The 25,735-nt window shown below is 42.7% G+C and overlaps 1 protein-coding gene across 3 annotated transcripts in view; it reads left to right on the top strand.

Annotated features, from left to right (window-relative positions):
- Nucleotides 1–18,424: 18,424 nt before the first annotated feature.
- The window catches only part of asic2 (acid-sensing (proton-gated) ion channel 2), a 287,552-nt gene continuing 280,241 nt past the window's right edge, over nt 18,425–25,735 (top strand). For all 3 annotated transcript variants that reach the window (XM_069904700.1, XM_069904699.1, XM_069904701.1), the window contains exons 1-2: nt 18,425–18,756; nt 21,140–21,948. In XM_069904700.1, the coding sequence (XP_069760801.1) occupies nt 21,286–21,948 (663 nt within the window). In that variant the 5' untranslated portion in view covers nt 18,425–18,756; nt 21,140–21,285. The remainder of the gene's footprint in view (nt 18,757–21,139; nt 21,949–25,735) is intronic.

Genomic DNA, 25,735 nt, shown 5'->3' with positions numbered 1-25,735 from the left:
AGCCAATGTCGAATCCATTTTACAACCTCACCATGGATACATAGTGTTTGAACCATGTAGGACCTTGTCAAAGGCTTTACTAATGTCCATGTGGACAACATCCGCAGCCTTTCCTTCATCTACTTTCTTGGTAACCTCCTCGAAAAAAAATCTATAAGATTCGTTAAACATGACCTACCCCATACAAAACCATGCTGGCTATCCTTACTCAGCCCTTTGCTGTCCAAATACTTGTATACCTGATCTCTCAGAACACCCTCCAATAATTTACCTACTACTGATGTCAGGCTCATTGGTCTGTAATTACCTAGTTTACTTTTGGAGCCTTTTTTAAACAACAGAACAACATGAGCTACCATCCAGTCCTCCAGCACCTCACCCATTGCTAAAGACATTTTAAATATTTCTGCCAGGGCCCCTTTGATTTCTACATGAATCTCTCTCAAGGTCCGAGGGAATATCATGTCAGGCCTGGGGGATTCATCTACCTTTATTCATTGTAAGGCAGCAAGCAGCTCTTCCTCTTTAATCCCTATATATTCCATGCCACTACTGCTTCTTTCCCTTCCTTCCTTATACACTGCCAGTTTCCTGAGTAAACTCTGATGCCAAAAAACTGTTTAAGATCTCCCACACCTCGTTAGGCTGAACACATAGATGACCACTCTGATCTACTAGGGGACTAATTTTATCCCTTACTACCCTTTTACTCTTAATGTACTTATATAAACCCTTTGGGTTTACCTTCACTTTATCTGCCAAAGCAACTTCATGTCTTCTTTTTGCCTTCTTGATTTCCTTCTTAAGTATTTTCTTACATTATCTATACTCTTCTAGTTCCTCATTTGCTCCCTGTTGCCTATACTTGCTGTCTCTTCCTCTTCACTAGATTGCTAATATCACTTGAAAACCAAGGTTCCCTATTTCTGTTAACTTTGCCTTTAATCCTGACTGGAACATGCAAGCTCTGCACTGTCAAAATGTGGCCTTTGAAGGCCTACCCCATCCTGAACACATTCTTGCCAGAAAACAAATGCTCCCAATGCACTCTTCTAGCTTCTTTCTTATTCCATAAAATTGGCCTTTCTCCAATTTAGAATCTCAACACGAGGTCCAGACTTATCCTTATCCATAATTAACTTGAAACTAATGATGTGACGGTTACTGAACCCAAATAATCTCATTTTGATATAATGATACGATTCCACTGAAATGAACACTTCTAGTTTTTTTTCCATCAAACAAGCAAAAGACCAAATTTCCTCCACATTTATTTCCTGATGGATTAAAACCAATCTTCATTTCACTCAAATTGCATTTAAACTTGGACAAAATATTCTCTGTTCATTCTTAATGTAGAATACTCCAAAATGAAACATCATCTTGAATTATCTTTTGTTCATTGATCGTGTGCTCCTAGATGTTTCATGTTACTTCTCTCCTATTGATATAAACAATAAAGTGTGCCCAACTGTGATGTTAGGAAAAAGTTTGGCAGGTCCTAGAATAAACATGTCAACATAAGCTGATCGCAGTAAAAGATCATTATTTACCTATGGGGGAAAAGTCGCAACAGGGCTCTCTCTCTCTCTCTCTCTCTCTCACACACATTCAATGCAGGGCTTGTCCACATGACCTGTGAGGACCAATCATGCGTCATCTGCCAGGGCCAAACGTGCATCAGCCTCACAGGTGGGCAAATCTAACCCTTGATTGGCAAGCGAGGTGACTTCCAACTGGGCTCCAGATGGAGAGATCATATGGCCCTCCACAATCCACATTCTCATCAGGTTCCAGATGGAGAGGCCACTTGAACCTCCACAATCTACACTACAAAATTTAACTGCAGAAACAATGCACACACTCTGGTCAGAAAGTTGATAGAGTTGAACTTGCACTTTACTGAATGATGCACGGGTACCTTGGTTCTCTTTCATACCAAGATAGATCCAAATAGATATTCCCTATCAAATAAATGATAAATAAATGTTTAATTGCCAAGTCTGATTTACCAGACTTGGCAATTAATTACTGACCCAGATAGGTCAGCTGTTCTCTGAGACACTTGATTGATAAATCTTTGATTTGTTTGAGCAGTCTGTGTTTAGTTGGGTAGGAAGGGTTTGGAAAGTTTTGAAGGTTCAGGACCAAATGCAGGCCATTTGAATATATTGGGACAAAGGGCCTGATCCATGCTGTAATAATCAAGACACTATGACTGAGGGATCCATTTTCAGAAGAGGGGGCATGCCATCTTTATTGGTCCATCAGAAAAACTGCTGAAGTGATTTCTTGAAGATTTTTAAATTATGGATAATGACTTTCTGGGTGTGAAAGTAATTTGCAAAATCGTAATCTGCATGAAATCAGCTTTGCGGTGCAAGTATTGTTCTGATCTAAGCATTATTATCATAATTTTGCTATTAATAATGTGAAATGAAAGAAAACAAAACAAAAAAAAATTAGTGGCAGAGCAAAGAAGCTTGGAACAATGATCAGCAATGTTCAGGTGACCTTAATTAAAAACAAATTGGACCCTTATAATCCAGTCTCAACCAAGCCCTTGATGACTCCGCTAGAGGTCATTCTGTGCTATTGGCATGCACGAGATCACGTCACCAACGCTGAAGTCTGAGCATGTGAGTCTGGAGAAGGCATGGCGTTCCTGTTGCAGTGTGCAGTATCCCTCTGGTAAATCCTGGCAGTGAAGAATTTAAATTAATGCCATCCTTATACGCAAGTAGTATGATTTTTTTTCCTGGGAAAGAATAATTCATTACAAAGGATACATCATTTAAACCATTTATTTAAAATAAGTATAAATGTTTGCTTCACAATCTTCCAATGGAAAAATGGAAATTGTCTGCAGTGTGGCAAGAACCATTGAACTGACCTGGAGTTATAAGTTGGCCGTTGCACAGGTTTGATAATTGTACTAGCCACCTTGCAATATCTTAATTCTTGAACTAACTAAAGTCATTTAAATCCTTCACTTCAATGGCAGCAGAAATTCCATTAACTTCTTTGGAAAGTTTTGGAGAAATTTGTTGTTTCCCAGGACTTTCTTGACATTTTTTTAAAATGTTGCCTTGTTTAAATAATTATTGTTTTAAATTATTATGAACAGGAGAGGCTGGTGTTGGCATTGTGGTGGATTTAGGTCAGTGGCTTAAGGCAGCAGTTTCTCTTGATGGTGGAGTATGCTGGAATTGCAGTCAGACTTCCTACAGTTTTACATTTTCCTGGGACATTGAGGAATTATAAGGACCAGAGAGCAGGAAGGGTTACTGCCTCTTCCAATAGCAGGCTCTATTGCGGGTGTATCTGATCCATGTATGTGTCTCAGTACATATACACTAAACTAAATGTTTTGGTTTGCTGGTTACTTGAAACATAAGAACAGAGGAAATAGGAGCAGGAGTCAGCCATCTTGCCCGTCGAGCCTGCTCTACCATTCATGGTTGATCTGATGGCTTATCTGTACCTTCCTATATCCCTTAATTCCCTTACTCTATAAAAATCTATCTCACCTTGTCATAAATATATTTACTGAGGTAGCCTTCACTGCTTGAATGGGCAGTGAATTCACCACCTTCTGGGGTTTACCACCCTCTGGAAGAGCAGTTCCTTCTCTGTACTAAATCTACTACCCTGAATCTTGAGGCGTTTCCTCCTAGTTCTGGTCTCCCCTACCAATGGTAACAACTTGCCTATCTCTATCTTAACTATGCCTTTCACAATTTTATATGTTTCTATAATATCCCCTCTCATTCATCTAAATTCCAGCGAGTCCATCCTAGATGGCTTAATCTCACCTCATCAGCTAATCCCCTTCGCTGAACACAAACAGTGCACAATGACTTCTGTAATTAAACCCTGGAAGTCATTGCAGTGGAGATAATTTAAAACAAAAATTATGCTCTTTTTGCTTGTAGAGCTCGTCGAAAGAACCAAAGACTTGTTGATCCAAACCAAGGCTTTTATTAGCAAAAGACAGGAGCTCTTCACAGGTGGCCGACCAGTCCGGAATGATCCGACCTGGCTAGGGACACAACCCTTTAAGGCCCAGACAGTAGGCGTTGCTAAGCTCTCAGCCAATCGCTGTAAGCACAATCATTACACTCTAGTTCTTGTAACTATATACATTGGTGATAGGTCTGTACTATCACATTGCTTTACTGATCCAATGTCAAAAACTGGCAATCATTTGTTCCCTCGCCTGGAGATTCAACTACATGAAAGCCCTTTAATGTGCCTGGGGCTGGTGACTTCTGCTCACCTGATACTCGAAACAAAGAATGCATATTTTAATGCTTTAGTGCAATGACAGTTAGACGTAAAGCAATAAGGAAGGAAGGTGTTTCCTGGCACTGACATTCTGGAAACTGAAGAAGTAAAATGACACAACTCGCCGTGGGATTGTGCGTTGCGTCAGCCCTCACCAACACTGCACCTCCCCACAATGAAATTCGACAGTTTGCTCCACAAACTGAGCAGTTGCTGCCATCAGCTGTTCTGTCTGCACAAGCCTGGGGGTGCTGAGGCAGAAGACAGTGCTGGCAAATCCATATTCAAATAATCACTGTTAACTTTACCATCTCAATTGGTTGATTTTCTTGGACAGGCTGTGTCTAAACCTGCTGAAAACAAATGGACATTAACCAATACCTATAGGTTATATTCTAACAAATCATACTACTGGAAGTCATATTTATGACTCTAGCTTGTATGATATATTTATAATTAACTATTGCTAGCTGAGAGACGATTTCACTTCCTGTAGCAAGTGAGACTGTTGTATAAGCACCTTATTGCCATAGAGTAGTGTATTTCACAATTACTGAAGGGAAAATAAAATAACATTAAACTAAATTGAATGCTGTGCAGGCTCTATAAGTGTAATAATGCTCCTTTGAATCAATCTTTTTTCCATCAAATGTTTTCTGTCAGACTTTCTACAAAATAGCTTTTTCCATTACTTTTGGCTCATCTCTCAAATTGTAATTTGTAATTCATCCATACCGCATGGTCGATTCTGTGACATTAATGTATGCCTTTGGGTTTGTATCTTTCCAGACAACTTCACGCTTAAAAAAAATGTGACTTTTCTCATCAAATAATTTAGACAAATAATTTTCAAATTGATTATTGACCCAAATATTTCTCATGTTGGACTTAATAATAATAAAAATGAAAATAATGTAAACAAAATCACCTAAAATTATTCCTTATTTTCAATAAACCTGTAAAAACACAATGCTGGAGAAACTCAGCAGGTGAAACAGTGGACTTTAATGCAGCAAAGAGAGAGAGCCGATGTTTCGAGCGTGAGCCCTTCATCGAGCTATCTTTAACGTAACCATATAACCTTTTACAGCACGGAAACAGGCCATGTCAGCCCTTCAAGCCCGTACCGGTTCACTTGAACAACTCCACTAGCTCCTCCGCATTCACTGTAACAAAGTCACATGCAGAACTCCTATTAGGTCTTACAATAAATTAATTGAAGCTTTTAAGTTATTGTGGAATTTCATCTGGATAATTTCCTTCGGACAGCTTCTGATTCACCCTTAATGGGACACTGGGATGACTTGGCAAGTTCACGTGTAATTTGTGATGGGCCTAACAAGTCAAATAAAAATGTAGCATAAAGTTCAAGGCAGCAGCACTCCATGTCTGTGCAAACATCATGAGTGATTTGTTGAGTTTATTTTCAACAGTAGAAAAGGATGCTGTGAAAACTTACAAGAAAATTCAAAACTCTGCAGATGCTGGGATCACGTGCAATCCACAAATGTGTTGAAATGCTGGTTACCTTTTATTTCCTGAGTTTCTTCAGCATATTTGAACTGTGAGAATGTCAAAGTTCAAATCTATTGTCAGAGTGCAGGAGAGGCAGAATTACCACTTATAGTGGTGGAAAATAAAACTGTAGTCAATGTACAAATAAAGAAATGGAAACAAACGGAACTGTGCAATACAGAGAAGAAAAAAATATCAATAGAGTCCTTAAAGGAGACCCTGATTGAGTTTGTTGTTGAGGAGTCTGATGGTGGAGAGATAGCAGCTGAAACTGGTCGTGCGAGTCTTGTGGCACAGATACCTCTTTCCTGATGGTAGCAGCAAGAACAGAGTGCGTGCTGGATCATGTGGATCCTTGATGATCGCTGCTGCTCTCTGATGGTAGTGTTCCCTGTCGATGTTCTCGATGGTGGGGAGGCCTTTTGCCTGTGATGTGTATGTATGAGTTTCTTTGTCTTTAAAAAGTGTTGACAAGTGAGAATCAAATCTTTCAATCTTTATTTTGGTTAATAAGATGGTGGTAAATCTGTGGAATGTGTTATGGATATGGAGTTGGTCTTGTGGGGGCCAAGTCACTGGGTATATTTAAGGCAGGTTCTTGATTAGCCAGGGCTGAGTAGGAAAATGGATCAAATCATGCTTAAATGGCAGGGCAGACTTGATGGGCTGAATAGCCTATTTCTGCTCCTCTCTTATGGTCTAATCCAAGAGGCAGATCCTCTATAGGGTAAAAATTAAATCAGCCTCCATTATACGATATGGGGTTTGGATATGAAATGCTGTCTATCCCTTTGCCTCCATACGTACTGCCTGACCAAATGAGTTCCTCCAGCAGTTTGTTTTTTGCTCCAGATTACAAAATCTGCAGCCTTTCGTGGCTCTGAATATTTGTGCATTGGAATCTACTTCTGACATTCAGAATTCAGAAACCGTGTTCATTGTACATGGCAGGTTGAGTTTTTGCAATGGAAAGTTAATTTCTAATGTATCATATGTAGAAAATAAAGGAAAATGCATTTATTGTTCTCAGGTAAGTAATTATTTCAAATAGAGTAAAAGAAACATTGAAAAATTGGATTCTCCTTATCGCTGCTCTCCATATAGTCGTAAAACACGGGAAATGGGTGAAAGAGGCCAATCAGCCCTTCAAGCCTGCTCCACTGTTCAATACAATCATGGCTAATCATACAATTTTAGTACCCTAATCCTGCTTTCTCTCCATTCTTTTTGATCCTTTTCGCCAGTAGGGTCAGGTCCAACTTGCGAATATATCCAGTGAACTAGCCTCAACTATTTACTGTAATATGCACCTAATTAATTTAGTTTAGCACAAAGTTTAATTCAGTTTTTCTCTTCTGAAGCACGATTATATGTAGATACTTCAAGTATGGGTTTAATGTATCATATATGTTGAACGTTTAGTGGGTGGGGAGGGGGGTGGGAAAGGTGGGTGGAAAAGGGGAGAAAATGAAACTGTGTATATTCAAGAGGGAAATGTTTTTGTGTATTTTGGTCAATATGGTTCATAGATGAGTTAACATCTGTGGTTAATGAATCCCATCTGCCCAGGGCAATTGGTTCAAGATGCCAGTGGCCGCCATTGCTCCTTCTCCTGTCAGTGAGAACACCTCCGCCGGTCATAAGAACTGTGAAGGCCAGGAGTTGGACTTGGTTGTCAGAGGCTGTTTGAGATACACAGCATGAAGAGCATTTGTGCAGAAGTGGAGATCATCTCCACTACCACCCTTTGGCGATGACAACATTTAGAGCCTACCAGATATGCGGGTGAGGGCCAAATTGATAGTGGTGGAGGGAAAGCCATGTTTAAAGAAGGAGGACTTCTGGCATGGAAGACTTCATCCTGGGAGCAGATACAGGATTGTGGGTTTAAATTATAATCAAAAAACAGAGTTCTAGAGTGTCTTGATAAATATTGGATTGAAGAATTTCAAATTTACTCTGCACTTTTTAAAGTTAATTTTAAACCATATCCCTTAACTGTTTTATTTGGTGTTATTGGGGAGAGTGACATAACTTTAACGGCATCTGAGCTGCATGTATTAGCTTTAACTTCTCATATGGCTAGGTGGGTGGTGTTGCTCAGATGGAAGGACGTTACCCCACCTACTCATGCTCAATGGCTGCATGATGTCATGTCAGGTTTAAATTTAGAGAAGATTAGATGTTCAATTTCTGATTTGAATTCAAATTTTCAAACACTGTGGGGACCATTTTTCAATTACTTTCATAATCTTTGATTTGTTGTGAAGATAGAAATGTTGACTAATGAGGTAATTTATCTTTCTGATAAGAATTCAGTCTTCCTTTTCTTTTTGTTTGGCCAGTTTCTTTCTTGGTAGTGGGTTTAGATTTCCTTTTTTTTATAATAAATAATAAAATATCAATACAGTATAATATGTTTGATTAAAATGTGGGTACCTTGGATGAAATTATATGATCTAAATGTAATGTATCATTTTTCCAATTTTAATATATATCCATATATACTCTGTATTTTTGGATGTGAAATTTCAAAGTTAATAAAAAGATGAAAAACACAGAAATACTGGAGGAACTCAGCCGGTCTCGCAGCATACAGAAGAGGTAAAGATGTATGAGCCCATTGTTAAGGAGCCAACTCACAGGGCAAGAATAAACCCCAAATGGTTGTTAACTCGGCCTGCGACATCTTCAGTTTCTGTGAACCTCCCTTTTCTCCCCTTGTCACATTGCACTCTCTCTCATTTTGCTCAGTCTCCTTTTGCAGAGCCAACATCAATTCTCACCTCTCCTCTTATCAGATCCAATTAACACTTTTGGTTGGTCTGGACTCCTCCCCTGGCCAATCTTCATTCTGAAGCCTTCCTGTTCTTTGCTTATGTCTTGATGAAGGATTCAGGCCTGAAATGTCAGTAATAGAACCATAGCACAGTAAACAGGCCATTTGGCCCCTCTAATCTATGCCAACCATCATCTCCCTTGTCCCACATAACTCTCCAGTCCTCTCACATCCATGGACCTATCCAATTTACTCTTAAAATACATGACTGAGCCCGCATTCACCACATCAGATGGCAGCTCATTCCACACTCCCACCACTCACTGAGTAAAAAAACTTCCCCCTAATGTTTCCCCTAAACCTCTCCCTCTTCATCTTAAAAATATGACCTCTCGTATTTATCTCCCCCAATCTAAGTGGAAAAAGCCTATTCGCATCCATTGTGTCTAAACCTCACATAATCTTGTAAACCAAAATCAAATCTCCCCTCATTCTTCTTCGCCCCAAGGAATAAAGTCTCAACCTGTCCATTCTTTCTCTGTAACTCAACCCCTGAAGTCCCAGCAACATTCTAGTAAATCTTCTCTGCACTCTTTCAATCTTATTGATATCTTTCCTGCAGTTTGGAACCCAGAACTGCACACAATATTCCAAATTTGGCCTTACCAATGCCTTAAACAACTTCAACATAACATCCCAACTCTGATACTCAATACTTTGGTTTATAAAGGCTAAGATACCAAAAGCTCTCTCTACAACCCTCTCCACATGAGTCCCCACCTTCAGGGAACAATGTATCTGCACTCCTAGATCTCTCTGCTCCTCCACGCTCCTCAGTGCCTTATCATTTACTGTATATCTTCTTCCTTGATTTGCCCTTCCAAAATGCATCACCTCAGACTGTCTGCATTAAACTCCATCTGCCACTTTCTGGTCCATTCTCCTAACTGGTCCAGATCCCTCTGCAAGATTTGATAACCCTCCTCACTATCTTTCCAATATATTGTATCTTTACCTCCCATGGACGCTGCAAGACTGGCTGAGTTTCTCTAGCATTTCTGGGTGCTTTTACAGAATTAGGAGTGGGACATTTCTTAAACCTGCAACATTCTGCCAGAAATGCCTGCTGCGCTTGCCCACCATTTCCACTCCACAGCCTTGCTGTCCGCATCATGGCCTGGGGGAATAGTTCTATTCATCAAAATCCTCCTATGTATAATGACAGTGAGTTTTGAAATTTCTCTCACATCAATGGAAATTGGTCCAATACTACTACAACTGGAAGAAACCTGACCCCTCATTCTCTCTATTTCACAATGGATGAAGGCATTGCAAAATATAGTAAAATATTTTGCAGCAATTCTGCCCACAGTTTTTTTGCAATAATAATCTATGGTCATGCTGTTTATAAAACTGCAGAAGCAATTAACTTTGATTTGTGGAAATTAATGTTCAATATAGATTGCATCCATTAACAAACACTTCATTAATGTGCACATACTTTAAACAAACTCAAAAGCAGCAATCACTTGACAGCTGGGAGTGCAGTGCATCATTATCGAAGGGGAATGACTGACAGTGATAGTGAGAAATTGTGTGGTATTCATAAAGGAACTAACAAACTACCTGGTTTTCTCCTTCTCCATAACCAAAAGACTGCTGGACTAAAGAACATACCCTTAAAGCTGCCAGAAACTAGTTCTCCATTAAAACTGCTCAAGGCTACGCTTCCTTGCAAATGTTCCTGTCATCCTGGATTTCTCTTCACATCCCGGCTAGTCCATGGAATTTATGTTTCTTATCATTTACTGTATATCTTCTTCCTTGGTTTGCCCTTCCAAAATGCATCACCTCAGACTGTCTTCATTAAACTCCATCTGCCACTTTCTGGTCCATTCTCCTAACTGGTCCAGATTCCTCTGCAAGATTTGATAACCCTCCTCACTATCCTTCCAATATATTGTATCTTTACCTCCCATGGATGCTGCAAGACTGGCTGAGTTTCTCTAGCATTTCTGGGCACTTTTACAGAATTAGGAGTGGGACATAGCATGACCATAGATTATTATTGCAAAAAAACTGTGGGCAGAATTGCTGCAAAATATTTTACTATATTTTGCAATGCCTTCATCCATTGTGAAATAGAGAGAATGAGGGGTCAGGTTTCTTCCAGTTGTAGTAGTATTGGACCAATTTCCATTGATGTGAGAGAAATTTCAAAACTCACAGTCATTATACATAGGAGGATTTTGATGAATAGAACTATTCCCCCAGGCCATGATGCGGACAGCAAGGCTGTGAATTTATGTTCAGAAGAGACTTTCTTGGGATTAATATTTGAAAATATTGATTTTGGTATCATTTGACCATAGGATACTAGACCAGAGCCAAAATTAGGATTTAAGGTGGTGTGCCATCCTTCTATCAGATTTCGTACAACAGGTTCTGTATTCCTCATGTCCATTTCATTTGGAATCTGTCTATTATCAACCAAATTTATATCCTTATTTTGATTCCCTTGAAATTCTTATCATATGAAAAATTATTAGCTTTGAAAGCTCCAAATGATCGCATGTCTACAGCCTTTGATGGGAGAAAATTCCATTGTAAAAGAGTCTTCCTGATCACCTCCTAAATGGCCTGATGTCCATTTTAAATTAATGTCCCCTTGTTTTTGATTATCACATTAGGGGAAATCGTTTCTGTGTACATACATGCACATACACAGACAGAGACAGATAAATAGATGGATAGACAGATAGGACAATTTTATCTATTTCCATGTATTTAACTAACAGGGATGTTTAAAAAGTTAAATCACCAATTAATCTTCATCCACAGATGATCTGCTTGTATTGCATGTGATTCTCTCATTTCCTCCCATATCAAAATCTTGTGTGAGTTGGAAGGTCAATTGGATACTGTAAATTACCCCACTGTATATTGGTGACAGGAGAATCCAGGACATCCAGGACATCGTTGAGCATGTTGGAGAGAATGCTCTGGTACCATTCAGGTGAATCTGCTCTGCAGCTCTTCTAAGGCTAATGCATCCTTTCTGAACTATTGTCCATAAATTAAATGCAGGATTCCAGATGTTGTCTGACCAACTATATGTCTGATACATAAACCTTCATCGCTTGTACAAGCCAGGCCTCGCAAGATGAAGGCAAATATTCCTTTAGCTTTTTTGTTTGAATTTTGTAGATGGCATACAGAAAGGAGCAAACCCACTGCACTACAAATCAACCTCAACCAAACAGAGAATTGTGATTAATAGGCTTTAATCTCCTTAAAGTGTCAGCACAGCTTGCATGTTGCTGGCCTGTTTCCAAGACAGGTCCCGAGGGAGGGGTTTAGGTGTAACAGCCTTAATTGAAATATCTGGGAGGGTGGAGTCACAGATTCAATGGGCGGGCCAGCACATACAGTACATCTTTACATGTACATCTATATACATAATGGTAGTGCCAGAGCCACATATTCAGGATTTATTGTTAATAAGCCACATAATTTGTTATTTGGTGGCAGCATTACAGGTGCAAATATTGCTATAAAATCACATTTAAAAAAAAATTACTGCAAAGAGAAGATAAAGAGAAGTGGTGTCTGTGATTCATTGTCCATTCATAAATCTGATGGCCAAGGGGAGGAAGCTGTTTTTGTGCCATTGGGTGTTCATCTTCAGGCTCCTGTACCTCCTTCCTGATTGTAGCATTGTGAAGAGGGTATGGCCTTGGAGGGTGAGGGTCCTTGAGAATGGAGGTTGTTTTCTTAAAGCACTGCCTCTTGTAACTGTCCTTGATGGAGTGAAGACTGATATCCATGATGGTGCTGGCTAAGTTCACAACTCGCTGTATTCTTTTCCTGTCCTATGCATTGGCATCTCAATGCCATTCAGTGATGCAACCAGTCAGAATGCTCCCCATGGTAGATCTGTAGAAATTTACAAGGTTCCTTGGTGATACACTGCATCAAATCTCCTCAAAGTCCTCACAAAGTAAGCTGCTGGAAAGGCCTCTTCATATTGCATATATGAATATATCTTCTTCTTTGGCTTGGCTTTGCGGACGAAGATTTATGGAGGGGTAATGTCCACGTCAGCTGCAGGCTCGTTTGTGGCTGACAAGTCCGATGCGGGACAGGCAGACACAGTTGCAGCGGTTGCAGGGGAAAATTGGTGGGTTGGGGTTGGGTGTTGGGTTTTTCCTCCTTTGCCTTTTGTCAGTGAGGTGGGCTCTGCAGTCTTCTTCCAAGGAGGTTGCTGCCCGCCGAACTGTGAGGTGCCAAGATGCACGGTTGGAGGTGAGATCAGCCCACTGGCGGTGGTCAGTGGGGCTGGCACCAAGAGATTTCTTTAGGCAGTCCTTGTACCTCTTCTTTGGTGCACCTCTGTCATGGTGGCCAGTGGCCATAGAACAATATCTTGGGAAGGCGATGGTCCTCCATTCTGGAGACGTGACCTGCCCAGCGCAGTTGGATCTTCAGCAGCGTGGATTCTATGCTGTCGGCCTCTGCCATCTCGAGTACTTCGATGTTGGAGATGAAGTCGCTCCAATGAATGTTGAGGATGGAGCGGAGACAGATCCTCAGTGAGCTAAGCACGCATCCTTGAGGTGTGTCTTGTGTTGATTGTCACTGAGGAGGAAGTGCTGTTTCTGATTTGCACTGACTGTTGCCTTTCTATGAGGAAGTCAATGACCCAGTTGCAGAGGGAGGTGCAGATGCCCAGATATTGGAGCTTGTTGATGATTTCTGATGCAGTGATATTGCATCTGCTGTGGAGAGATTGCGACGGTAGGCAAATTGCAATCGGTCCAGATCTCTATTTAGGGATGAGTCAAAGCATTTTATCACGGTAGATGTGAGCGCCACTGGGCACTGGTCATTGAGGCAGCTCACTCTCCTCTTTGGCAGTGTGACGAATATGCTAGGTTTAATCTTTAGTGTAATGTTAAAACTATATTTCATCTCTCTCTCTCTCTCTCTCTCTCTCTCTCTCTCTCTCTATCTCTATATATATATTTTTATGAGTAAAAATTAGTTTTGGGTGGACAGGGCTCATTTACGTTCTACACACATGGTTCTTTGCAACTGGCTTCAGCATCAACAAATGCATTTGCATTTTAAACACTATTGAGCAAAGAAGCCAGTTTGAAAGCCGAAGAATCTGATGTTGCATTGCAAGGAGAAGAGACTAAAGATTTTTATGAGGGTTCTTGAGATAAGTGGGACAATGGATTGCTCGCTTGAGTATACAAGAAGCCATTTTGTTAGTAAGTTCCAGACAGCCCAGAAACAGGAGAGAAACATCAAACAAAGTTAATTACTTTGATTCTAGGTAGACTTAGATGCCTTTAGCACATCAGTGTGAAAAGACATTATGAACTTCAAAGACATAAATTATGTCACAGACCATGTGACATGATATTTGCCAGAAATGTGTTATTGAAATAAGAAACTTAAGAGTTCAGTTGAAGAAAACCTGCCATTCTGTTAAGATGCAGAACTGACCAGCAACAATATTTCCTGCAAAGGGGGAGGAGGGTGAAAGCTGCCTATGTTTCTCCTGGAAAAGGAGAACACAGAATGAATAGCTTTGAAATAAGTAAGCCTACTTCTGACTGTCTTTTTAAGATAAAGAGGGCAGTTTCAGTGTTTGGAACACAGATTCCAAAAATCTTCATTCAAGTGAAGTAAAGAGACTCCGGAACTCTTTGGCAAGTTAAGAGAGAGTTTGTGAAATCACTCATATGAAGGAAACCCTCTATGAAGGACAACTCATCAAAAGAATTGTGAGTTTAAAGATGTTTAAAAGTACTTTATATTTATTTCTGAACTGAAAATTTAAGACCTTCAAGCAAGACAAAAATGATGCTGAAGTCTTAGGATGGTTGGGACTTTAACACACGCATGCACACACATTTATGCATAGAGGGGTTAAATTTAGTTGTTTAGAGATAAGTAAGAAATATCATGTTGTTATTGTTTTAATAAAAACTATTGTTTTTAATTAACCATCACCTGATGAATTTTTGCTATTGTTGTTCCTTTGTTAGTGCTAACAAAGTCTCTTTAGCCCCTAACAAAATTGAGAGGATCATGAATTGGTAACAGGCAGCGGTATGATTGGCACCATTTGGAAGCACATGAGAACTACAGCAATGAGAGATTGAAAATGACCATGAACACTCTGGCTAAATGGTTGGCAGAACTTTTCAATCCCCTGTGTCCGCCAACAGGGTTCACCCTCTTGAAGGACGTTCTGATATTGGCCTCAGAGACAGATATCATAGAGTCATCAGCTTCTGCTGGGATTCTCATTTTTGTACCATTGAGTTTTTCTTTTCAAAGTGAGCATAAAAGGTGTTCAGCTCCAGGTAGTGAAGCTTCACAGCCATTTATGGTGTTCGGCTTCACCTTGGAGGATGTAGTCATCTGCAAAATATGCTGGTGCATATCTGAGTCTGGCTCGAGGTTCCCTCGGAATTGCCTCTCTGCCTGCAGCGATCTTGTTTAACTTTTCTCTGTCAAGCAATTTGGCATTCTGGAATGATCCATTTGCCTGGATTTGGTCAATTTCCTTCTAAACCCTTCCTATCCATATTCTAATTTTTTTTTAGGATGTCATCATTGTATCTGCTCATCTAGCTTGCTCTGGCAACTCATTCCAGGTATGAACTACCTTCTGTGAGAAAACCTTGTCCCTCTTAAATCTTTCTCCTCTCAGCTTAAACCTAGTTCTAGAATCATCGACACTAGGAAGAGGGCTGTGAGCATTCACTTAATCCATGACCTTCATGATTGTAGGCCACCTGTCACATGCATTATCTCTTTGCTGCTCGAGAGGTCCCAGTTTTCAACCTGAGGGAACTATTTCTTATGTTCAATTGGAAGACCTTTGATTTACTTGTATTCAGCTTTATTTTCAATAGCTTTCCACGCTCAATCTATAACCGTCTATACGTCAGTTATGTATTTTTTTACCTTTGCTATATAAAGGACATTGTTTGACCTGGTGAGTTTCTCCAGCATTGGTGATTTTTCTTCAACCACGGTGTCTACAGATTTTTTACTTCAATCTTTATTCCTTTCAAGTTCCTTCCCCGTATTGCCTCTCTTGAATAACATCATCGGCAAATACCATGCACAGCCTGCTGTTCCAACTCTCAAGTCCTGATAAAGAATTAGCAAGGCATCGCTCAGATTGCTGGGAAGCACTTTTACCAACATCCTTGCCTCACATTTGTTTTGCTGCATCTGTATGTGTGCAAAATGCATAGCTAATGGTAGCAGTTGCTTTGAACAGGCTCTGACAGTTCATCGAATAGGCCCCCACAAAGCTGGGGGCCAGCAAATCAGCAATCATATTCTGTCAGGCAAAGGGAAGCAATGAATTTGAAAGTCACATTGCACCATTGCAGGTTTTTCATTCAGATGTACATTCAGAAAATCCAGGGAGTTGCTTAAACTGCACCCTTGCAGTGCCAGTTCTGTGGCTCAATCTACATTTTCTTTATCCATTTTCAGGCCTCTCTCCAGCAGTGCTGTCTCCTTGCCTGGCCTAAATACATATTAAAGCTGGTGTTATCTCTCAGGAGGCCAGTGATTTACACTAACCCACAATACTGGGCGGATAAAGCCAAGTTAGGGAGAAGCCAGAAGTGAGAATCTCTTCTTTTTACCTCGACTTGGCCCATTTTCCCAGTTGATCTGGACCCAGCTTTTGCCTCAGAACAGATTCAAAGGCTCCCACTTTCCAGTTGCCCATTTTATTTTCAAAATGGAATAAACAGCTACTTCATGGCTGGTATAACCCAGTGACTCCTTACATGAAGAGCCATCTAGGACAAGGATCAGTAACCTGCTTTCATCTGGACAGATTTTTATATTAAAGTCACATAATGCACATTATTCCATGCATGACAATTTATTGACTAGATTAAAATCTCTCTTCGTCCCAATATGCCCATGCCTACCTTTTGAAAGAGCTCTCCAATTAGTTCCAATCACTTGTTCTGTTCCTGTTGCTATTTTAGTATTTAATTTGAGTGGGTAGCATTTTTGAAATTTGTCAGGTTGTGGAAACCACTACATAATTGCAAGTAGAGTAAAACACAAAGGACTTTCGGCCCTCAAACCTGTGCCACCCAATTGACTCTCAACTTACATTTTGAAAGGAAACTGGAGCACATATGGACACAGGAAGAATGTACAAACTTCTTACAGACAGCATTGGATTCTAACCGGGGTCGCTGGTCCTGTAGCAGCATTGGCCTAACCACTTGGCGAAGCTCAATGCCGAAGAAACTCAGCAGCTCAAACGGCGTACTTTATGGAGCAAAGATAAAGATGTATAAGCCACATTACGAACCTGAGCAAAATGTAGGCTGAATCCATAAATGCAAGTCTTCCCTCTTGTACTTTTCAACAATGCACCCAATTTATTGGAAAATGTGGTCTGAATCCCCAGCCAGAGCTTACCCCCAATTACAACTGTCGGGTGGAACGCAGCCTCAAAGATCCAGCACGTCGTAGGTGACATGTTATTTTATGTATTCATTTTTGGTTATCTGTCGGGAAATTGGAATGGAATTTGACACACAAGAATGGCTTCATGTTAGCAGATTTGCTTTTTGGAAAGCACAACAAAGCATGGAATCAAAGCAGCATTCCTGATTTAGAGGGGCAGGTCGACCTATCTCAACAGCACTAGACACTATTCTGTTTAGAGGGGCAACCTAGTGGGACCAATACCTTTTCAACTTGGCTTGTAAACCTTTTAAAACGATCAAACTTTACAAATGTTAAATTGAGCAATAAGTTATTGAGATTTTCATTCTTAACAAGTGGACGACCTTTTGAGAGCCACCACGTTTTATCAAACACATGAAGTCATCGTGTGTGTTGACGAGTTGGGTTGAGGCGAGCAGTGGATGTTGAGTTCACACTGGAGTGAATTTTGCAACAGTGAGGTGAGGCTTAAAGCACGAAGGGCTGAGTAAATCTAAAGGCTGGAAACGTGAAATTTAAACCACAGTCAAGGGGCCAGACTGGGTCGATGACCTCGCATCAGAAGGTTTCCAGTGAAAGGTCTGGCCCAGCTCCATGCACAGCATTCGACCAGCCGAAGTTTGATGACAGGAGGATGATTGCTGATGTGAAGCAGCCTTTTTAGAGATTCTCTCTCTCTCTCTCTCGGTACAGCTCTGCAGCAAAGCATCTACAAAAGTAAATAGCCTGTCGCTCAAGGCTGGGATGCGGCGGGCTCAGCGTCGGTCACGGTAGCTGTGCGGACCAGAGCACAAAGTGAGGCCACTCCACCTCCCAGCCACTTCGTGCTTCGTGACATAAAACACAGCCTCGGTGCCACAGTGGAATGGGAGCCGAGCTCATTCCGATCCCCCCGGTTGGATGGAATTCAACCACAAGTCCCTGGAGTGGGGAGAGACAGAAGTCGGACGTGTTTCCGCAGGAGAGGGGCTGCCCCCCTTGTTCTCTGGTCTGCAGCTTCGGAATCCGTGCAAAGTCGGTGCGATGGCTCCGTAATAATGTCTCACTTGGATCGGTTCTCCCTTTCTGCAGCCAAACGAGGAGGGACGGGAGTAAAAACTCAGCAGGTCACGCAGCAAAGATTTGAATAAAAATATATACCCTCTTGCCACCCGGTGACAAAGTTGCTTTCTTTCCGAACTCCAGGATGATCCGAGGCGGCGAAGGGGTTAAAGTGGCCGGGTGGATGCCTGGTGAAGAGCTCGTCATCCCTCCCATTGCAGCCCATTGGCGAGGGAGCTTCCCTGCCCTTTCGACCCATTGGCTGCTGCCCCCCCCCCTCCCCCCGACTCCCTTGGTTGGCACCTTGGTGAGAGTGAGATCTTCTCGTGGCTCCGTGTTGCGGGCGGAGGAGGGATGGTGCATTGGCATGGGAACGGGTGAAGCCCAGGAGGCAGCCACATCAGGACCGAGGATTCCATTCGAGCCGACTCGGCGCCGTGCCCTCGGTCCTCGGAGGTGATCGCTCCGCACTCTGCGTGAAAGAAGGGGGGGGAAAGTATGGGCACCGTGCAATGGATAACAACACGCTGAGATAGCAAGCGGCGGAAACCATGGGTTCTCCTTCCAATGATAAACATCACGCACTTTCATTGCCGAGGAAGACGGCTGCATGAGTCCGTGTGAGTACATGTCCCCTCCTTTCTGCCTCTCCGTTTCTCTGTCACTTACGGTTTTTTCTGTCTGTGTTTCTGTTTCTGTTTTTTCTGTGTTTCTATGTGTGAATTCGTTTTACTGTATGTGTGTGTGTGTGAGTTGGTTGTTTCTGTGTGTGTGAGTTGGTTGTGTGTTTCTCTCTGCGTGTGAGTTGGTTGTGTGTTTCTCTCTGCGTGTGAGTTGGTTGTGTGTGTTTCTCTCTGTGTGTGAGTTGGTTGTGTGTGTTTCTCTGTGTGTGTGAGTTGGTTGTGTGTGTTTCTCTCTGTGTGAGTTGGTTGTGTGTGTTTCTCTCTGTGTGTGAGTTGGTTGTGTGTGTTTCTCTCTGTGTGAGTTGGTTGTGTGTGTTTCTCTGTGTGTGAGTTGGTTGTTTCTCTGTGTGTGTGAGTGAGTTGTTTCTCTGTGTGTGTGTGAGTTGTTTCTGTGTGTGTGTGTGAGTTGTTTCTGTGTGTGTGTGTGAGTTGTTTCTCTGTGTGTGTGTGTGAGTTGTTTCTCTGTGTGTGTGTGTGTGTGTGAGTTGTTTCTCTGTGTGTGTGTGTGTGTGTGAGTTGTTTCTCTGTGTGTGTGTGAGTTGTTTCTGTGTGTGTGTGTGAGTTGTTTCTCTGTGTGTGTGTGTGAGTTGTTTCTCTGTGTGTGTGTGTGTGTGTGAGTTGTTTCTCTGTGTGTGTGTGTGTTGTTTCTCTGTGTGAGTGTGTGTGTGAGTTGTTTCTCTGTGTGTGTGTGAGTTGTTTCTCTGTGTGAGTGTGTGTGTGAGTTGTTTCTCTGTGTGTGTGTGTGTGAGTTGTTTCTCTGTGTGTGTGTGTGTGTGTGAGTTGTTTCTCTGTGTGTGTGTGAGTTGTTTCTGTGTGTGTGTGTGTGTGTGTGAGTTGTTTCTCTGTGTGTGTGTGTGTGTGTGAGTTGTTTCTCTGTGTGTGTGTGAGTTGTTTCTGTGTGTGTGTGTGAGTTGTTTCTGTGTGTGTGTGTGTGTGTGTGAGTTGTTTCTCTGTGTGTGTGTGTGTGTGTGAGTTGTTTCTCTGTGTGTGTGTGAGTTGTTTCTGTGTGTGTGTGTGAGTTGTTTCTCTGTGTGTGTGTGTGTTGTTTCTCTGTGTGAGTGTGTGTGTGAGTTGTTTCTCTGTGTGTGTGTGAGTTGTTTCTCTGTGTGAGTGTGTGTGTGAGTTGTTTCTCTGTGTGTGTGTGTGTGAGTTGTTTCTCTGTGTGTGTGTGTGTGTGTGAGTTGTTTCTCTGTGTGTGTGTGTGAGTTGTTTCTGTGTGTGTGTGTGTGAGTTGTTTCTCTGTGTGTGTGTGTGTGTGTGAGTTGTTTCTCTGTGTGTGTGTGTGTTGTTTCTCTGTGTGAGTGTGTGTGTGAGTTGTTTCTCTGTGTGTGTGTGAGTTGTTTCTCTGTGTGTGTGTGTGTGTGAGTTGTTTCTCTGTGTGTGTGTGTGTGAGTTGTTTCTCTGTGTGTGTGTGTGTGAGTGAGTTGTTTCTCTGTGTGTGTGTGTGTGAGTTGTTTCTCTGTGTGTGTGTGTGAGTTGTTTCTCTGTGTGTGTGTGTGTGAGTTGTTTCTCTGTGTGTGTGTGTGTGAGTTGTTTCTCTGTGTGTGTGTGTGTGAGTGAGTTGTTTCTCTGTGTGTGTGTGTGTGAGTTGTTTCTCTGTGTGTGTGTGTGAGTTGTTTCTCTGTGTGTGTGTGTGTGAGTTGTTTCTCTGTGTGTGTGTGTGTGAGTTGTTTCTCTGTGTGTGTGTGTGTGAGTGAGTTGTTTCTCTGTGTGTGTGTGTGTGAGTTGTTTCTCTGTGTGTGTGTGTGAGTTGTTTCTCTGTGTGTGTGTGTGTGTGAGAGTTGTTTCTGTGTGTGTGTGTGTGTGAGTTGTTTCTCTGTGTGTGTGTGTGTGAGTTGTTTCTCTGTGTGTGTGTGTGTGAGTTGTTTCTCTGTGTGTGTGTGTGAGTTGTTTCTCTGTGTGTGTGTGTGTGAGTTGTTTCTCTGTGTGTGTGTGTGTGAGTTGTTTCTCTGTGTGTGTGTGTGTGTGTGAGTTGTTTCTCTGTGTGTGTGTGAGTTGTTTCTCTGTGTGTGTGTGAGTTGTTTCTCTGTGTGTGTGTGTGTGAGTTGTTTCTCTGTGTGTGTGTGTGTGTGTGAGTTGTTTCTCTGTGTGTGTGTGAGTTGTTTCTCTGTGTGTGTGTGAGTTGTTTCTCTGTGTGTGTGAGTGAGTTGTTTCTGTGTATGAGTGTGAGTGTGTGTGTGTGTTTGCGAGTGTGAGCCTGCGTTTAGTGTGTGGGGAGAGAGAGGGAGAGGCTGCGTGGTCGAGCGCTGAATCCCTCGCACGGCAACACCTATGGAGGAAAGTTGTGGGAATACAAGGGGCTTTCCCTTCTCTTCCCTAGATGGAGGTGACCGGGTTTAAACCGAAGAGCAGCGGCGCCGAGAGGGGAGAAGTGCCGCGGGCCCCCGGGGTTTGCGCCCTGCGACCCCCCCCCTGAAGCAGGGGGGCGAGGGGGGGGGGGGAAGGGGTCGGAGCCCGGCGGACTGGATGTGGACCGGCCGAGTGCAATTCTGCTTCGAGGACGCTGCCGCGGTCGGAGGGACCCCTGGGGGAGCCATGGCCCCGGGTTCGCCGAGAGCCCCGCGCCGCCGCCCGGCCAAGGGGCAGCCCGGGACCCTGCGAGAGGTCACCCTGGCGTTCGTGAGGCAGGCGAAGGTGCACGGGGTGAGGTACGTCTGCTCCCAGCGGCGCTCCCTGCAGCGCCGGGCGGTGTGGCTGCTCGCGTTGTGCGCCTCGCTGGGCTTCCTCATCTCCTGGTCCTCCAGCCGCTTCCTCTACTTGCTCTCCTCCCCCTCCTATACCCGCTTCCACATGGACTGGACCCGACAGCTCCACTTCCCCGCCCTCACCCTCTGCAACAACAACCCCATCCGCTTCTCCCAGCTGACCAAGAGCGACCTGTACTACGCGGGTCAGTGGCTCGGGCTCCTCACCGAGAACCGCACGGCGCGACCCCTGGTCGTCGAGCTCGTCGAGGAAGAGAGGCGCCAGTGGTTCCAGAGGCTCTCCGACTTCCGCCTCTTCCTACCCCCTCGCAGCGTGGAGGGCATCAGCCTGAGCTTCATGGACCGCTTGGGCCACCAGCTGGATGACATGCTTCTGTCCTGCAGATACCGAGGGGACATGTGTGGTCCACACAATTTTACCTCTGTGAGTGTTGCCATTTCTTGGTTTTAATGTTGGGGGGGTCTCTCTTTTGGACCTGGCTGGGTGGGTGCATGTTCATCAAATTCCCCCCCCCCCTAACCTGTAGCTCCTCGCCTTCAAATCACACCTGCAACCGAGCTGCGGCTGGGCACCGTGCCACCGCACCAAATCAGACGCGCCCCGTGCCCCCCTCGCCCTGCACGGTTTGGCTTGCGGGGGGGGGGGGGGGGACCATCTTCTTCAAGATGATCACCCCATTCCAGTTCCGCGCCCCGCGGCGCAATCGGTGGGAGCCGCGGCCAGTGCACTGTTTGTCAGATTCTTGGTATCGAAGTTGGCATCATTGATTAGCGTGCCAGACAAATTATAACCATTCTTTTTGGAACAGTCTAGGTCCGCAGGGAGACGGATACTGCAGGGGGAAAGAAAGCTGTCAAACTTTCCACTGTATGATGGGCTCCTTGACTTCTGAGAAAAGGGAAGATTGCAATTGATCCAAACTAGCATAAAGTTCTATTATTAAATATTGATTTTGAATGTTATTTTTTTATATTGGCATAGGCTCCTTTCCATTATAGCTGTCATGTTTGGAATACCAACCTCCAGATGCTCTGTGTAGAGACGAATTCCACTGTTCGCCACGGAGTAGGTGTTTTGACGAGTCAGACTTGGGGTGGGAAATCTTTGGCTTGGCTTCGCGGACGAAGCTTTACGGAGGGGTAATTGTGCACGTCAGGCTCGTTTGTGGCCGACAAGTCCGACGCGGGACAGGCAGACACGGTTGCAAGGGAAAATGGGTTGGTTGGGGTTAGGAAATAATTTGATATATATATAAAATTAGAAATAGGTTTATCTCCAAACTATTGGTTGGTATGGAGAATGGGCCTTGCCACATGACTTAATGAATAGTGGGCACATTTCTTCCCATCACCTTTAATATTCGAAGGTTTTATGTTCAACTCTATTAACGTTTCGACAATACAAACCTCATTTGCATTAAGCTACAACTGACTGGGGCATGAATGTTACAAGAAGGGTGCTGACCTATTCCCATTCAGTTCTCAATGATGAGATGGAATTGGAAATCAAACCATTTTTAAATGAAATAAATAAATAAACGAATGACCTCTTTCACATTCCAATAAGGTCCCTCTTCCATTCATCTTTGCCTATCATAGAGCTTCAGTACAGTGAGTCCAGTGTGATGGTTCTATTAAGGGAATGAGAGGAGGCTCTGGAGAGCGAGCATGAATAGCAGTCGATCAAGGTCCAGTTTCAGTCTGCACCATCTCTACATTAATGCTAGCTGTCCAGATGGTGTGGCTGAAGGGTAATAGCAAATGCTCTGGCAGAGTGAGCTTTGTGAAATCCGAGAACGTTGCTGCCATGAAAGGATATCATCCACAACCATAGTGGCAGTATCCTGCACTTCCTATGCAGGACTCGCACATGGCGTGGCTCTGGTCCACGCTGAGAGGAAAAAAAACTTCATCCTCCTCATTGCTTCCATCGGCTCTTTGTGGACCACTGCAAAGAGCATGCTCAAAGCTCTGCTTAAGGTCTCGCACCATTCATATTGGACTCCTCTGTGCTTTTAATTGCGACAGTCAGAGTTCTAACAGGCTTCCTCCATAAACTGTCATCTTTTTTTTTAATGTGTTACCATCATCGAGTGGGAAATGGAGAAAGAGTTTTGACCCTTCTATTACCTGGCTTCTCTGCTGGCAAACACCATCCCCTCTGTAGGGACATCATGACATGTCAGTCATCCATTCATTCAAACTCCAGAGTGAACTTTTCTTTCCCTGCAATTTATAACACACCTGCGGTACCTAAAGAGGTGCAGAATGGATTTAAGCAGGTGAGACTGACTGCAATTAAGACAACAACTGATTTAATCAGAACCCTATTAAATCTTTCCCCAATCAACATTGTTTCCACCTCATCATTAGTTGAAGATTAGGCTAGGCATAGTCTCCACGGGGTCAAACGATTGATTAATGGTATCCAGCCAGACGAAAAGTTGTTAACTTGAGCAAAGTACTGAAACTTGAATTACCTGGAAGCTGTTTTATAAATAGACTGTAAGCCATATAAGATTATAGGTATTCGGATCTGAGATATTAATTTTGTAAAATTAAATACATGCTAATTTCCACTGAAGAGTTTTGACTGCAATTTTTGCGAGCAATCTGAAAACTTGTAACGATCGACTGCACATTGAGCTACCACCCAGCTGCAGGAATAAGCAACAGTCTGAAAAGATGTACTATTAACTCGAATGCAAGAAGGTTGCAGTGTTCCCTGTCATATTTCTGCTCACCATTGAAGGATACGGTTAATCAATATTTCTTTTTTGAACATGCGTGTTTAAATTCAGATGTGGCTGGGTGCCAAGACAACACATTCGTGACTCATCCTAACTGCCCTGGGTCATCACTTGCAGCCAATGAAGCCCTCGTGCTGATGTTATAATGTTAAACTAGGAATTCTGTGGTTTGACCCAGCGAGGACAAAGAAATTAACCGATGAGGTATAATAGCAGGTGATGGCGTGACAACAAGAGATCTGAGGAAGGAAGAGCGTATGTAAATCTTGCAGGTTTGAAAATACACAATGTACTGAAGTGGATATGGAGTTTAGTGGCAGATTTTGTGTTGATGCTGTACTTGAATGTTGGTGAAGATACAGGGATCCTGCAAGTGTCCCATTGCCGTCTGAACCAGAATGGTTCACGGGTAAAGGGGTGAGGCATTTGTCTCCAAACATCCATCCTATAGTCAGTGTTAACATGGCTGACCCAGAAAGCTTTTCTAGTCAGTGGTGATCCTGCAGTATTAAAGTTGTCGGCTCTGATCCCACACCCCTCAATACTGACAAATCTTTATTTCAGCCATTTTTCTAATGGGAGAGAATAACAGAGACCATTAATCTTCTCAAAGAGAAGGTGAAAGGGTTTAAAAGGAAAACATTGCAAATATACTTTAAAACAAACTGTCCTGTCCATGAGCTTTTATAAAGAGATGGGAGGAGGAAAATACAATTATGGGCATGGGAAAACACCCCCCCACCCCCCCACCCACCCACCCACACACACACCCATATAATCAAGTGCCAGAAAATTCTGTGTTCTTGAAGAATTATATTTGAACTCCAAACTATTTTATTGGCAGATATACAGATTAATAAAGCAGGTTTATTATTTTGAGCCAATTACCTGCGGGTTATTGGAACAAAATTATTTCAGAAGTAGTGGTCAGACATTGGTTTTCATTTCTGCTCTTCTATTTGAATTCTATTTTGGCTCCTAGTTCAAAAGTAATTCACGATGTAAGTGAACATACTTCTGAATGAATTTTAACCTCTGTGTGCAGGAGAGAATGGCTATGCATTAGCTGCCACTAAATGTGCAGGCAGAATGCCTTTTGCATGCACACTTGGGTATTCCACCGCATTTTTTGGACAAAGCCACAGCCACTTGGTGGCTAACACAGGTCTTGTGTTGGGTATGATTTGTGAACTTGCTGATTTCATACCATAAGCTGCATTTTGACTAGCAACCTCAGAAAGGGCAGCTTTTTTGCATGATCTTCTTCCATAGATGTTAATGATACAGGGTGTAATATTTTGCAAACTCTGAATGTAAATTTGGCCATATTTCAGGGATCAATTGTTGACGCTGTTATAGATGAGAACATTTTACTGCTGTGATGATGAAATTGCTAAATCTCAACGGTGAATAATATTGTGTAAAGATGAGGTGGCAACTAAATATGTCCAACCTTTTCTG

The sequence above is a fragment of the Narcine bancroftii genome, chromosome 12, assembly GCF_036971445.1.
Source record: "Narcine bancroftii isolate sNarBan1 chromosome 12, sNarBan1.hap1, whole genome shotgun sequence".
Lineage (NCBI taxonomy): Eukaryota > Metazoa > Chordata > Chondrichthyes > Torpediniformes > Narcinidae > Narcine > Narcine bancroftii.
Note: the sequence above shows the minus strand (reverse complement) of the source record. Positions and strands in the feature narration are given on the sequence as shown.